This window comes from Balaenoptera musculus, chromosome 5 (genome assembly GCF_009873245.2).
Source record: "Balaenoptera musculus isolate JJ_BM4_2016_0621 chromosome 5, mBalMus1.pri.v3, whole genome shotgun sequence".
Taxonomy (NCBI): Eukaryota; Metazoa; Chordata; class Mammalia; order Artiodactyla; family Balaenopteridae; genus Balaenoptera; species Balaenoptera musculus.
In genome coordinates this window covers 54,209,400-54,223,517 of record NC_045789.1, presented here as the reverse complement: position 1 = coordinate 54,223,517, position 14,118 = coordinate 54,209,400, and the positions used below count along the sequence as shown (strand labels likewise).

General features: G+C 34.3%; 1 protein-coding gene across 2 annotated transcripts in view; it reads right to left on the bottom strand.

The window, feature by feature from the left end:
• Positions 1–238: 238 nt before the first annotated feature.
• UBA6 (ubiquitin like modifier activating enzyme 6) overlaps positions 239–14,118 on the bottom strand; it is an 83,930-nt gene continuing 70,050 nt past the window's right edge. Inside the window, exons 27-33 of one of the 2 annotated variants that reach the window (XM_036853097.1) lie at positions 12,694–12,765; positions 9,354–9,471; positions 7,972–8,165; positions 7,095–7,222; positions 4,648–4,735; positions 4,370–4,464; positions 239–2,578 (exon numbers count right to left, since the gene is read on the bottom strand). In XM_036853097.1, coding sequence (XP_036708992.1) covers positions 2,443–2,578; positions 4,370–4,464; positions 4,648–4,735; positions 7,095–7,222; positions 7,972–8,165; positions 9,354–9,471; positions 12,694–12,765 — 831 coding nt within the window. In that variant the 3' untranslated portion in view covers positions 239–2,442. The remainder of the gene's footprint in view (positions 2,579–4,369; positions 4,465–4,647; positions 4,736–7,094; positions 7,223–7,971; positions 8,166–9,353; positions 9,472–12,693; positions 12,766–14,118) is intronic. The other variant, XM_036853098.1, reaches the window with a different exon arrangement.

Below are 14,118 nucleotides of genomic sequence, written 5' to 3'. Positions count from 1 at the left end.
CCCCAACCAACAGTCTGGGATTTACCAGATCTTCTAGGTTTTACAATTTCTCAATTGTTTTAAAAGAATTTCCAGGAGCTAAAAGCACTTTGAAGTAATGTCTCTCCATATCCAGTGAGTGTTCTATCTCCATGATTGCAAAACTTGAAAACTAGGAAACACCAAAGCAACACTACTCACAAAATGAATAATAAAATTGGAATCTCTGGAGTCAACTACGGAACAGAATTTACAAAGATATCGTCAAATTTCTTAATTTATTTTTAATAAGTAAAAAATCACTCAGTGGTACCATACAAAATCAAATCATTAATTTTTGTACCTGGTATTTCAATCACCAGCACTGATCTCATGGTACAGAAATAAAACAGATAATGAAAAAGAACTGTCATTAAATTCACGCTGGCTTTCCAGCCTACTAGAACTATACAGAAGAAACTAATGGCAATAACCGTTACAGAAAAAAAAGCAATGACAAAATGGTTTCAGATTTAATCACAAAATGAACTTAATCCTTACTGATTTTATTTATATCTGCTAAAGCTCTGATCTCTATAAATAAGAATTGATAGCACGGTTTTGTTCTAAATTTACTTCTGAAGAGATGTGGAGATTTAGATCAAATATAAGCAAGCTACTAGATCATAGTTGAGAATTACTGAATGGCTACCTGGAAAATATCAGTTATTGTCATAGAGCACAAAACAAAAAAGTGGGAACAGACTTCTTATAGGAAAGTGCTTTTACTGCTGCTGGCCTCTAAAGTTCCAAACCATAGAACTTTGATATTCCTGGATTCAATTTTAAGTAATATTAATTTTAAGCATTATATTTGCAATATACATGATAGGAGAGGGTAGGATATGACGAACCAAAATTAATTGCTTATTTCAAAGGTAGCCATTTCCTTTAAACTTATCCTGTCCACTTATCCTCACCTCCAACACAGACTACCCTTTAATCATACAAATTCACCCTCCACTCCTAAATATATTTTCCCAATTGGATGATACTTTTACAAAAGAATGAAACAATACAGCTGGTTGGCTAAGTAATTTAAACTATTTGTAAGTGGAATAAAAGGAAAGTTAGGTAGAGAATATAAAAAGATACCAAACTGGAGTAATACTGATGTGAATCTAGTTTTTAATTTATCAAAGTACCTATTAATGGTTTGAACAGAAGAGCAGAAGAAAAGCAGCTAGAGGGAAATGACTTTCTGTGGTTACAAAATGCCAATTGCTTTAGAATGCATGACAGCCTTGGAAATAAAAGAAACACTTGCTGTTTTCACTGAGTTTACAGTGTTGAGTACACTTTATGTTATTTTAATGAAAGCATTTCTATGAACCTATGCAATAGCTCATATCAGAAAACAGAAAGTTTCTATCAGTAAAGACCTAAAAAAATAAATTTTTATCTTTGTCAACTCCCTTTCTGGGAATGTAGAATTAAATAATACATTTCCCTTTAAAATAAAATATTAATTTATTATTATTTTTTCTGTCCATTAGGCTGCTGGAAGAAAAAAAAATCAAGACTCAACTAGTGATAATTTTTTAATTTCTACTTTTCATCTACTTCTAAGGACACTCCCTTTACAAAACCTTTTAGTCTTATATACTATGACAATCAGGTTTAGAGTTCCAAATAAATAAAATAGCCACACTAGAAGGCATACTAAAGAATCAAATGACTAGCCATATTTATCTGTTCACATTCATGGATTCTCTAAGCAGGTTGTCAGAGTCCATATGCTATTGTTAACATTTAGTCCCAGTTAACACCTGTCATCTGATGTGCTCATGACTTACAACACTGGTGCTATCAGAAAAGATCCTGATTTTGGGGAGACAGTGATATAACAAACTCTGGTTAAATCAGCAGAGGTAACATGTCAGTAAACTGTAACTTTTAAAGTTTTAAGAGTAACTACTCTTCATCCACTGCTACCATCCCTCCTCCATTGGTGTTAAATTCAAAGCCTCATCATGAGAGGTGCAGGAAGCCAAACACTGTTTGTATAGAAAAATGGGCCTCAGATACTAAACAAAAAGAATTTCATAAAATGGGATTAAACTTTTTGGATAGTTGCATTTGTTATTTTCAATTTCTTGATCTTTTATTTCTTCTGGTCTTAGATACATATTTTTTTCCTTCTTTTCATCCAAAGAGGTTAATACACAATTTTTTGGTAAGCATTGTAAAACAGCATTCCAGTTTGAAGTTGCTTGTGGGCACATCCACATATGAAGCACTACACATGTGTATACTATGCTTCAAAATGCTTTACAATTCTTCACTGTAGTTTTTTACTGATGTTTCCCTTAAATTAAGGCTTCATCAAAGAGAAATCCATAGCGTTATGAGCTGACTTTTTAAGCTCCTGAATAAGTGCATTCTTTCCAAAATCAAGTAGTCCTAAATTTAAGACAACTTCTGTTAATCAGTGTCATGACTAAAGTAGTATCTTACTGGAGGTCCAGGTAAATCTTCATCTCCATCAGTATCTGGAGCAAATGACACAGTAAGATCCACATATTTCTTTTCAGTAGAAGGTTTCACAAGTTTATGCATTCTAAGGAAAAATAAGCAAGGAAAATGATTTGGTAAATTCTGTAAAATGAAAGAGTGATTTGGTGATAATGTTGTCCAAAGAATCTGGGCTTGTTTAAATTTATTTTTAAATCTAATAATTCACCTGCTTTCATATAATTATTTTCTTTACTAAAAGCTCTAAAATCAAGACATTCTTTTACCTAACAGTTAATCAATTTTTACCTTTGCTGGTAATGATAAGGAATACAGACCACTTATTTAAAAACAAAAACAAAAACCAAAAACTCCACAGAAAAAAACCTAAAATGTGAGAAATGCTTTTAAAAAATGAATATATCAAATATAGATCCCTGCCCTTGTGAATGAAGCTTATATTGGTGGGAGGGGAGAGACAATAAATAATACAGTAACTGTTAGACAGTGATAAATGCTATGAGAAAGAGGAAAAGTAGAGTAGTGTAAAAGGGATTAGGCATGCTAGGCTGGGGTACCAGACAGGATGCAGTATTAAATAGGGTTCAGAGAGGCCTCTTCAGGAAGTGCAAAGACCAGAGGTGAGAGTTAGTCAGATGGCCATCTCAGAAAGAGTTGCAAGCAGAGGGAAAAACTAGAGCAAAGGTCGCATGTTGGAGACTGGAATGTTCAAGGAAAAGTAAGGAGGCCAGTATAACTGGAATATTGTGAGCAAGGAGAGAGAAGTATGAAAGGAACTTGGAAGGGTAAGTGGGAACTAGATAATTTAGGGCCTTGCAGACCACTGTAAAGACGGGCTGTTTTCCTCCCTCTCTTCCTTTAGGTCTCTGCTCAAATGTCAGCCTTTCACATCAGAATATGACAGGCAGGGACTTCCCTAGTGGCGCAGTGGTTAAGAATCTGCTTGCCAATGCAGGGGACACGGGTTCGAGCCCTGGTCCGGAAAGATCCCACATGCCTCGGAGCAACTAAGCCTGTGCGCCACAACTACTGAGCCTGTGCTCTAGAGCCCGTGAGCCACAACTACTGAGCCCACGAGCCATAACTACTGAAGCCCGCATGCCTAGAGCCTGTGCTCCGCAAGAGAAGCCACCGTAATGAGAAGCACGCGCAGCGCAATGAAGAGTAGCCTCCTCTCGCCACAACTAGAGAAAGCCTACACGCAGCAACAAAGACCCAACACAGCCAAAAATAAGTATAAAATAAATAAATAAATCTTTAACCAAAAAAAAAAAAAAATGACAGGCAGAGGGAATACCTAGATTGCCCAATATACTGTAGCAACTTAACACCCCCTTATTCTGCTTTATTTTTCCACAGCACTTATCACCATCTGACATACATATTTAATTGTTATGCAAACTCCTCGAGCAGGGCAGGGACTCTGCTTTGCTCACTGCTGTATCCCTAATGTTTACAAAAGTACCTGGTACATAGCAGGCATTCTTTAAAAAAATCTGTTGAATAAATGAAAATAACAATTCGGCATTTTAAAAAAACACTTCAGTCTCACAAGCCTAGTCCTTATGTGTTTGCATATAAGAGGTGGATCTACTTTTACTTGGTATATTGACCAAATCAGGTTTCTAAGCCTATTAGCTTATAAGCTGACCCTGAACGATAATAAACTCACAAGGGTATTATAATCCTATAAATCTCACTTGATAGGTAGCCTGTGGAGCTTGGCAGATTCACTGTCTTTATTACTGCCATTAGATAGGAGTAAATCACATATTTTTATCTGAACTTCAATAACCTCTATATTTAATTTTCTAGTGTGCATCCAACTTATATTTCAACTTTTGAGAATCTCTTGCATATAATGTTCAATACTTACGTTAACTTCAATCTTTTTGCATGACCAGGCATTACAGGAACATAAAGCATTTTGACTCCCTGTACCACCATTGTTGGCTCAATTCCGTACTTCTCCTAAAAGTGAATACCCAAAAGAGAAACAATCAAAGCTCCACCCAAATATAAAATGCTGAATGACAATGTTTTACAACCAGTAAAAAGAGAGAAAACTCCTGCTAAATAATATTTATAAAAACCTCTAATGAAATTATGTATAAAACTAACAGACTCAAAGTAACTAATGAATAATTGTCTCACTTTGACTGCATTTATGAAATCCAAGAGGGTGAACTCTTCTTTTCCATGTATAATCCATCTGTCCCAAATTGTAAATGATATTCCATTTCTGTTGTAGAAAAATATTCAGAACAAAAACATTTAAATTTTCTTCCCTTTACTAATAATAAAAAACCCCAGAAGTCCACTATTTGTGATTTAGCTAGATATTAATGTGGGAATAAAAAAGGAAAATATAACAAAATATTCCATAATTCCATCTTACTTCCCCATCACACCACACAGGTAACCACTTTCATCAGTACCTTGTTTATCTTTCCAGTGTCTTATTATAGATCAGTATGTCTTAGCAAGAGAGTTCCATTTCTCTCTTTAAACAGTTGCATGAGTTTCACTGTGTGGATGTTCCAGTCTCCTATTACGAGACACTTAGGTTGTTCCAATCTTTGGCTATGATAAACAATGCCAGAATGAATATCCTGTACATATATCATTTGAGATGAGTGCAAATGTATTTGCAAGTTTGAAATATAGTGCTATATTTGCCTTAATATGGGTTATATTATTTTATACTCTCATCAGTAATGTATGAGAGTGCTTTCTCACACTCTTGCCAAGGTAATAGTTTTCAAATTTTTGGTTGTTACCAATTGAAAAATTGAAAAATGGAAGTCCAGGGGAATTGATTTGCTTTGTCATACAACTTTTGGAACTAGATTCTTAATCTCATTATCCATTAGTCAGACACTAGAATGGCTTCTAATTAATCTGAATTAGGCAGACATAGATGAAACCATAGAAAGTACAATGCTAAACAGTGTGGCACATTATGTGTTGTGAGAGTTCTATGGCTAGTTTAGTCAGCAATGCTTCATGCTACATGCAAAAGAATGAAATTGGACTCCTATCTTACACCACACACAAAAATTACCTCAGAATAGACTGAAGACTTGAATGTAAGACCTGAAACCATAAAACTCCTAGAAGAAAACTTAGGTGGTAAGCTCCTTGACACTGGTTTTGGTGATGATTTTTTAGATTTGACACCAAAAGCAAAGGCAACAAAAGCAAAAATAAACAAGTGGGACTACATCAAACTAAAAATCTTCTGCACAGCAAAGAAAACCACTAACAAACTGAAAAGGCAACCTACAGACTGGGAGAAAATATTTGCAAATCATAAATCTGGTAAGGGGTTAATATCCAAAATATATAACAAATACATACAACTCTACAGCAAAAAACCCAAACAATCCAATAATAAAATACGCAGAGGACCTGAACAGACATTTTTCCAAAGCAGACATACAGATGGCCAACAGGTACATGAAAAGATGCTTAATTATCACTAATTATCAGGGAAATACAAATCGAAACCACAATGAGATATCACCGCACACTTGTTAGGATGGCTATCATCAAAAAACAGAAGACAACAAGTGTTGACAAGGATGTGAAGGAACTGGAACTCTTGTACATTCTTGGTGGGAATGTAAAAATGATACAGCCACTATGGAAAGCAGTATGTAGGTTCTTTAAAAAATTAAAAACAGAACTATCATATGATCTAGCAATTCCACTCCTGGGTATTTATCCAAAGAAAATGCAAACACTAACTTGAAAAGATATCTGTACTCCCATGTTCACTGCAGCATTACCTGTAATACCTAAGACATGGAATCAATCTAAGTGTCCACTGATGAATGGATAAAGAAAGTGTGGTTCTATATATAATGAAGTATTATACAGCCATAAAAGGAATGAAATCCTGCCATTTGTGACAACATGGATGGACCTTGAAGACGTTACGCTAAGTGAAATAAGTCAGACAGAGAAAGACAGATACCTTATCATCTCATGTATATGTGGAATCTAAAACAAACAAATCCCACAAAAAACTCAACCAACCAACCAGACCAAAACCAAAAAAATCCCAAGCTCATAGATATAGAGAACACTGATAGTGCCAGAAACAGATGGTGAGGGTGGGCAAATGGATAAAGGGAGTCAAAAGGTACAAACTTCTGGTTTTAAGATGAGTAAATCATCGATATATAATGTGAAGCATGGTGACTATAGTTAATGATACTCTACTGCATATTTGAAAGTTGCTGAGTGAGTGAATCCTAAATGTTCTCATCATCAGAAAAAAAAATTCTGTAACTATGTATGATAATGGATGGTGACTGGGCTTATTATGGTAATCATTTCACAGCATATACCAGTGTTGAATCATTGTGTTGTACACTTGAAACTAATTTAATGCTGTATGTCAATTATACAATAAAAAAGAAAAAAGAAAAAAAAGAAATGCTACATGAAGATGGGGTTTTGACCTCATCATGAAGTGATGGAAGAGTTTATATATATTGGAGAAAAGGAGCAATAAAGCTATTATTTTTCCCTTTTAAAAGGTAAAAAAATTATTTCATTCTCATTATGCAAGAGAAACACACCTTCATGCATACCTGATTTCAGTTTTTCTTACTTCAGATGTCTCTGTAAACACTATAATTGGAATGGCTAAGTTAAAGAAACAATTTTTGTAAGCTTCAAATGGATAGTCACCAGCTACTTTGATCATCTCCAATGCAACCTAGATAAAAGAAGGTGATCTGATTATATAAATAGCCTAAAACTATTCATGACTTTAATTGCATCTATATAATTTTCCTGAATTCTTCTCAAGCATTTCTGTGTAGAGAATAAAAGCAGCTATTGGACTGGAGTAATATAAATTTCTTATAAGCCTCTAATTAATTTGACCATGTAATCTTCCTACTTTGAAAGCAGATATCAGAAGTCAAGCAATACAGCAGTCTAAAATCATTTAATAATAGGAACAATAATTACATAGCTTCTAAGAATAACACTACAGTACGGTATAATAACTAGGGCCATCCTAAAGATTCTAAATCATTAAGGAAAGACTAAATTTAAAGAAATCCAAATCACTAACAGAAATTACATTTATTTTAAGACAAAGAACTAAAATCCAATATAATCAAAGAGTAAAGATTAGGGTAGTTCATTTTATTCAAGAAAAATAGAGCATTTGGATTGTACAGAGGATACAAAGATGATGAAGAGGATTATTGTCTGTAAGAAAAGTTATACTCTATCTTGACAGAGCTTATTTTTTTACATTAAAATGTCTGTATTATCTGTAAAAGTTCAAAATACAGATTACTGTATTTTCAGAAATATCTTACAATTTTAAATTATAAGATCAATATGTATCCCTCCTTCTCTAAGATCTCTGAGTGAATGGTTTGGGGTGGTGTAATAGGGAAGACAGAAAAGAAGCAATGAATAACAAGCATTTTCAAAGAATCATAATCTCACCAAGCCAGAAACTGCAGCAGTGGATGTTGCTATAGCAGGTATAATTCTACCTGCTATGCGTTTTGTTTTCAAACGGTCAGCTGGTTCAATGTTATACATTTTGGCACGAAGATTTGATGCAGCTGTGATGAAATCTATGTGTCCATTACGATCATCATCTTTTTCAAATGAAAGCGCTGCCATCTGAAGGTCACCTGATGACAACAACCAGAAAAACAAAGTTTCCTACTAAGTGATAAAGGCTTTACTAGGTAAAAAGCAAGGCAGTGTGGGTTCACTACTGTTAAAGATTCCTTTTTGTTTAGGTTTGCAAATGACTGAAAAATACAACAACAACAACATCCAGGGAACTGAAGTTACTGAAGGATATGAAAATGATGGCTTTAAAACCACTGAATTAGAAGTTTTAATATTTAAAAAAAAAACCTTTCTAAAAAAACATAAAAATAAGAAAGCCATGTACATCTGCTATTAAGTGGCTTACAATAAAAAAGTCAACACTGGGTACTGTTCAAAAATTGATTTCATAAATACTACTCTGAAACATTTTACCTCTGATAACTAAGAATAGGGTATATTGGTCAAATAAAAATAAGTGTCTTTATGAAAGATTTCCAGATTAGTGGTTCCCCAAATCATTCTGTAGACAGGTGTAGTTTAATCTGTGATGAAATGAGAAAGTAAGAAATGGTAATATGTTTTTTCTAGAATTATAATTATTAACTTAGGATATAAACCTTTTACTTGCAAAATAAATAGTTGGCTAATCTAGGCTTTTCTCCTGAATTTTACTGGTCTTTGTGTAAAATCTCAAAAGTTTGGAAACTGCTGATTTATGTAGTAGAAAGGTGCTGAGCGGGTCTAAAAACATGAGCTAATACAGATCTGTTTTTAAGGAATTAAAAGTTCAGTTTCCCTATATTTAAGACCATTTAGCAAGGGTGTACATAGGTCAGGTTTGTATTCCCTGTGTGTAATTATGGAGACTAAGAAGCCAAGAAGAAATCTGTCTATGATATTTTTTCCTAAAGTGATTTCACTGGATCTCAGGGTTAGTCTCCAAAGGACTCCATGTGTTCTTCATTATGCTAGCCATAAGTTAAAAAGGAATCACACAATAGAATCTCAAGAACTAAAACAATCAGAACAGCAAAAACAAAGCAGACTTACATTTCAGTCTTCTACGGTAGGGAAATGGTGGAGAAAGTTATGAATTTAGTCACAGTTAAAGATGAACAGTGACTTTCATATGATCATGGAATCAAGTAATATCATTATTATTGTTGTTGTTATGATTTAATCCCACAACCTTCTGAGTGTACAGCTTAGTGAAAATAAAAATCCCTTTAGTTCAAAACATTTTTATAAAGATTTCCCCTTACTTGCGGTAGCTTCACTAGATGAAATAGCCTTTTCCAGTTGGAAAACAGCATTCCTCTCATCTTCACTGCTAACAGGAACATGGTCTGGTTTCCTTGCAGTTTCATCTGTTTGAACAACCTTTAAATATATGTATGTGTATTCATTAATGATATCACATCCTACACCTAAGTTTGACTAACAAATCTGTTTTTATCAAATAAGTCACAAAGCGAAAACATTCTATTGGTTTAATTAGATTATTAATCATTATGGTCCAATGTATTTTACACCTTCTATTGTTAAGTAATATTATGTTATTTACATATTTATTATCTACTGCCTCACATTGACATGTAAACTCTATGAGAACAGGGATTTTATCTTGTTCACTGAGATAACCTCAATATATCTAAAATAAACCGCTCATAGTGGGTGTTAAAAATACTCCTGAATAGTTTATAAGATCTAAGTTCATACAACTCTCTCTTAAAATTCCACACTAAAATAAAGTTAATGTTAATCAACAGTTTGTGATTCTGACAAATCAACTTCAAACCAAATTATATACCTCTAACTAGTGCAGAGCTGTCTTCTGTCTCCAAAGAAATTGAAGAAATCCACAAAATATATAATATGGGCATCTTTTAAATATTTATTGACTGCTGAAAAGAAGTTCTATCCCAAAGAATATGTCTTCCTTCATATAGTTGCATGCTTAGGGCAGCACATATAAGTAATTTATCTTTAAGAAATTACTTATTAAACACAAGGGCAGTGAAGTTAATATTCTCAAACCAAGAAACTAGCTACACATCATCATTAAAATACTATTTCTTATTAAAGAAACACATTCAATTCACATTTTTACATATTAAATATGATTATAAATATTTGAGAAATATTAAGGAGTCAGGGAAGCCGTAATTTTTATTTGCCAGAATGTGTAGTTGATATTTTTTGGCTGTGGCATCTTTTAACTAGGAGTGCCAGACGCTGAAGCTTCAGTGGGAACTGCTTCAAGGAGTGGTGAAAAAGCTCATAAGTCATGTTAAAATTGCTCAGGGTAATTTATGACGCCAAAACTTCGACACAGAAAGAAGCAATTCAAGCTAGAAAACATATTGAAGAGCAGTAGAGACCTGTAAAGTTATTGATGCATATTTCCTTGGCTTTTGTCTAGCAGTTTTGCCCATTAGAAACATGGGCTAGGAATCTTCTTTATATAGGAATTTTGTTTTTCCTTTCTGTACTTTTGTTCTTGATAAACTACAAGTCATGAACATTTCATTCAGAAAACCTATTTACTTGCACAAAATGAACTGCCTACAAGTTTTCCTTGCCCCTAAAATAAAAATGCAGAGTGGAAGACTGCACACACCACTTCCTACTTGAATTTTGCAGGGAGGCACTCATTACTCCACATTTTCCAGTATAGCTAAAGGTAAAGGGAACAGCAGGTTGTTCTGTGGTTTATTTTTTAGAGTGCATATGAAAAGGCACATAATGAACATGTGAAAAAGAAAAATATTTAGTATTTTCAAACTTTTTTATTTACCCTGCCTAAATTTCATGTTCCATCTTTATTAATACTCCCTTTCTCCTTCTAACATATTTGCCTGACAAAATCACAACCCTTGTTACAATCCGATTTACCAGCTATTCTACAGTAGCACCCAAGCAGCTAAATGCCTTTTCTCCAGCCACATGTAGTGGAATACATTAAGTGGAATTAACATTAAGTGGATCTTAAATATTATCTCGAAATTCTACAACATCTTCTAATTTCCCACTTTTCCCACTCCCCTAGGCAATTATTTCACATCTTTTTTTTCTCTGCTCAAACTTCTTCTATCTTCTCCCTGTCACTCGGAGTGATTAAGCTTGCTTCTTTTTTTCAACTAAGAAAATAATCTTTTTTTCTTACACACTCAAATCAATTCCTTACAAATCCTGTCAGGGCTACTGCAAAATGTGCACAATATCCAACCTCTTACCACAACTTCCCTGTTACCCACTACCCCTGTTTGATGGTTCATTCAAACTACCATCATCTTTTTTTTTTTTTTACATCTTTATTGGAGTATAATTGCTTTAAAATGGTGTGTTAGTTTCTGCTTTATAACAAAGTGAATCAGTTATACATATACATATGTTCCCATATCTCTTCCCTTTTGCGTCTCCCTCCCTCCCACCCTCCCTATCCCACCCCTCTAGGTGGTCACAAAGCACCGAGTTGATCTCCCTGTGCTATGTGGCTGCTTCCCACTAGCTATCTGTTTTACATTTGGTAGTGTATATATGTCCATGCCACTCTCTCACTTTGTCACAGCTTACCCTTCCCCTCCCCATATCCTCAAGTCCATTCTCTAGTAAGTCTGTGTCTTTATTCCCGTCTTTCCCCTAGGTTCTTCATGACTTTTTTTTTTTTTTTTTAGATTCCATATATATGTGTTAGCATATGGTATTTGTTTTTCTCTTTCTGACTTACTTCACTCTGTATGACAGACTCTAGGTCCATCCACCTCACTACAAATAACTCAATTTCATTTCTTTTTATGGCTGAGTAATATTCCATTGTATATATGTGCCACATGTTCTTTATCCATTCATCTGTTGATGGACACTTCGGTTGCTTCCATGTCCTGGCTATTGTAAATAGAGCTGCAATGAACATTTTGGTACATGACTCTTTTTGAATTCTGGTGTTCTCAGGGTATATGCCCAGTAGTGGGATTGCTTGCCTATAACCTAATAGCTATTTCTGCTTCCTCTCTCATGTCCTAATCATTCTTAACACAATTGCTAGGGTCATCCTTTTAAATATGTCAGGTTGTGTCCTCTGCTTAAAATCCTCAACTGGCTTCTTATCTCATAATAATACATGAAGTACTTATAACCCTCACTACCTCTCCAATCTCGCTATCTCCCACTCTCCTCTTGCATATTCTCCTCCAGAAAAATTCTGGCCTTCAAAGTCTTTCAAGGCCTTTCTCTGAACTTGTTCCTGCCGTCTGTACTGCTCTTTCACCAGATAACAGTATGGCTCACTCCCTCACTTCCTTCAGGCTTCTGCTCGAATGTTACCATATCAGAGAAGCTTTCCCCTTTTATCTCATATAAGATGACACCAGCTCCATCACCCTTTGTTTTCCCTGTTTTATTTTTTCTTATTAGCACTTATGCCCATAATGCAATATTACATAATTATTGGCACTTTTTTTTATAGTCTGCCTCTGGCCCAACTTGCACAAGAACAAGAATTTTGTTTTGTTCCTATGGGCTTCTCCAGGTTTAGAATGAGACTTGACACAAGCAGAAGTTCAATAACTATTTGCTAAATGAATGAACTTGTACACATACCTTGTTGGAAGGTTTGAATTCCTGAATCTTTACTTCGGAAAGAATATTCAACAGGGTATCTGCTGATAAGTCCTGGTTTTTAAAACAGTAATTTTATCAGCATATTCTTAAAATTCTGAATTCTAAACCTTAAAAACAACCTAAAAAAGGTCCTTTATCATACGAAATATTTGAATAATTTATGATATAACTGTTTAGACCACATCTGTTTGTGACATTTACTTTTATTTATATAGAAATACCATCCACAAAGGCTGGGAAGTGGGGGTGTTGTGTGTGTAAAAAAGTACTTGTTAGTTAACAAACATGAAATCTTAGTTCTTTCCACAAATTTTTTTTTTTTTTGGCCGTGCCATGCAGCAGGTGGGATCTTCCCCGACCAGGGATCGAACCCATGCCCCCTGCACTGAGAGCACGGAGTCTTAACCACTGGACTGCCAGGGAAGTCCATCCACAAATTTTTAAAAAGGTAGTTTTAGGACTGGTTGTATCAGACAGAGTGCCTTGAGATCAGGAACTATCTCTTCATTGTTTTACAAAGTTCCCTGCGGAAAGTTACACTCAATATACATTGACTCACAGTAAATGGAATTCATACCTTTGGAAGCAGGAAAATATTTAAATGGTTCAGGATAAACTTAGATGAATTTAAGGCTACATACATGTTTATTATTAAGAATCTACTTAGGAAAAACTGAGACACAGTGCTTTTGAGGTCACCTACAACTCATCACAAAATTATCACTCTTTTCACAAAAAGAATACCCAACTGAATGCCACTATTTTTACCAGATATTTATGGTATATTTTACTGCGTGTTAATTCCAAAAGGGATTAATGTACAACAGGCATTTTTATCTAGATCCAAAATAGCCAATTCTAGTTATGGATCTGGCTCATATTTCCCATTCAGCCTAGTACCTAAAAGTATAGCAATTTATTTAGCTCTATTATGCATTTGAGAAGGAAAATTCACTAATGCAGACCTGCCTTTCAAATAAAACTGTATTAGATCCCTTTACATATGAGTCAATGAAGACGATGTCTAAGAGAAAAGGTAAAAATGATAAAAGTTAAGAAATTTCAATGTAGGGTAGCATTTTCAAATCTCCTGAAAAGCAGGTTAATTTCACAAAAATTAGCCAAACAAATGTTAACAAACAGAATCACTAAGAAATATTTTAAAATTGTTATGAAATAGGTCACTTTGGGTTTTCAGAGTAATTACAATAATTAAAGTTAGTAGGTTATAAATGTTTTAAAAATAAAGTAAGACTGCTTTTACAAATATTTGTTTTACTACTTAAGTTCAGAAAAAAAAGTGACTTTCTTCTACTTAGTGATGCTGCAATGAGATTTTAGCTTCTGCTTTATTAGAATGGGCAACACTACAACAAAATGAGAAGTTTATATCGAAGAACGATT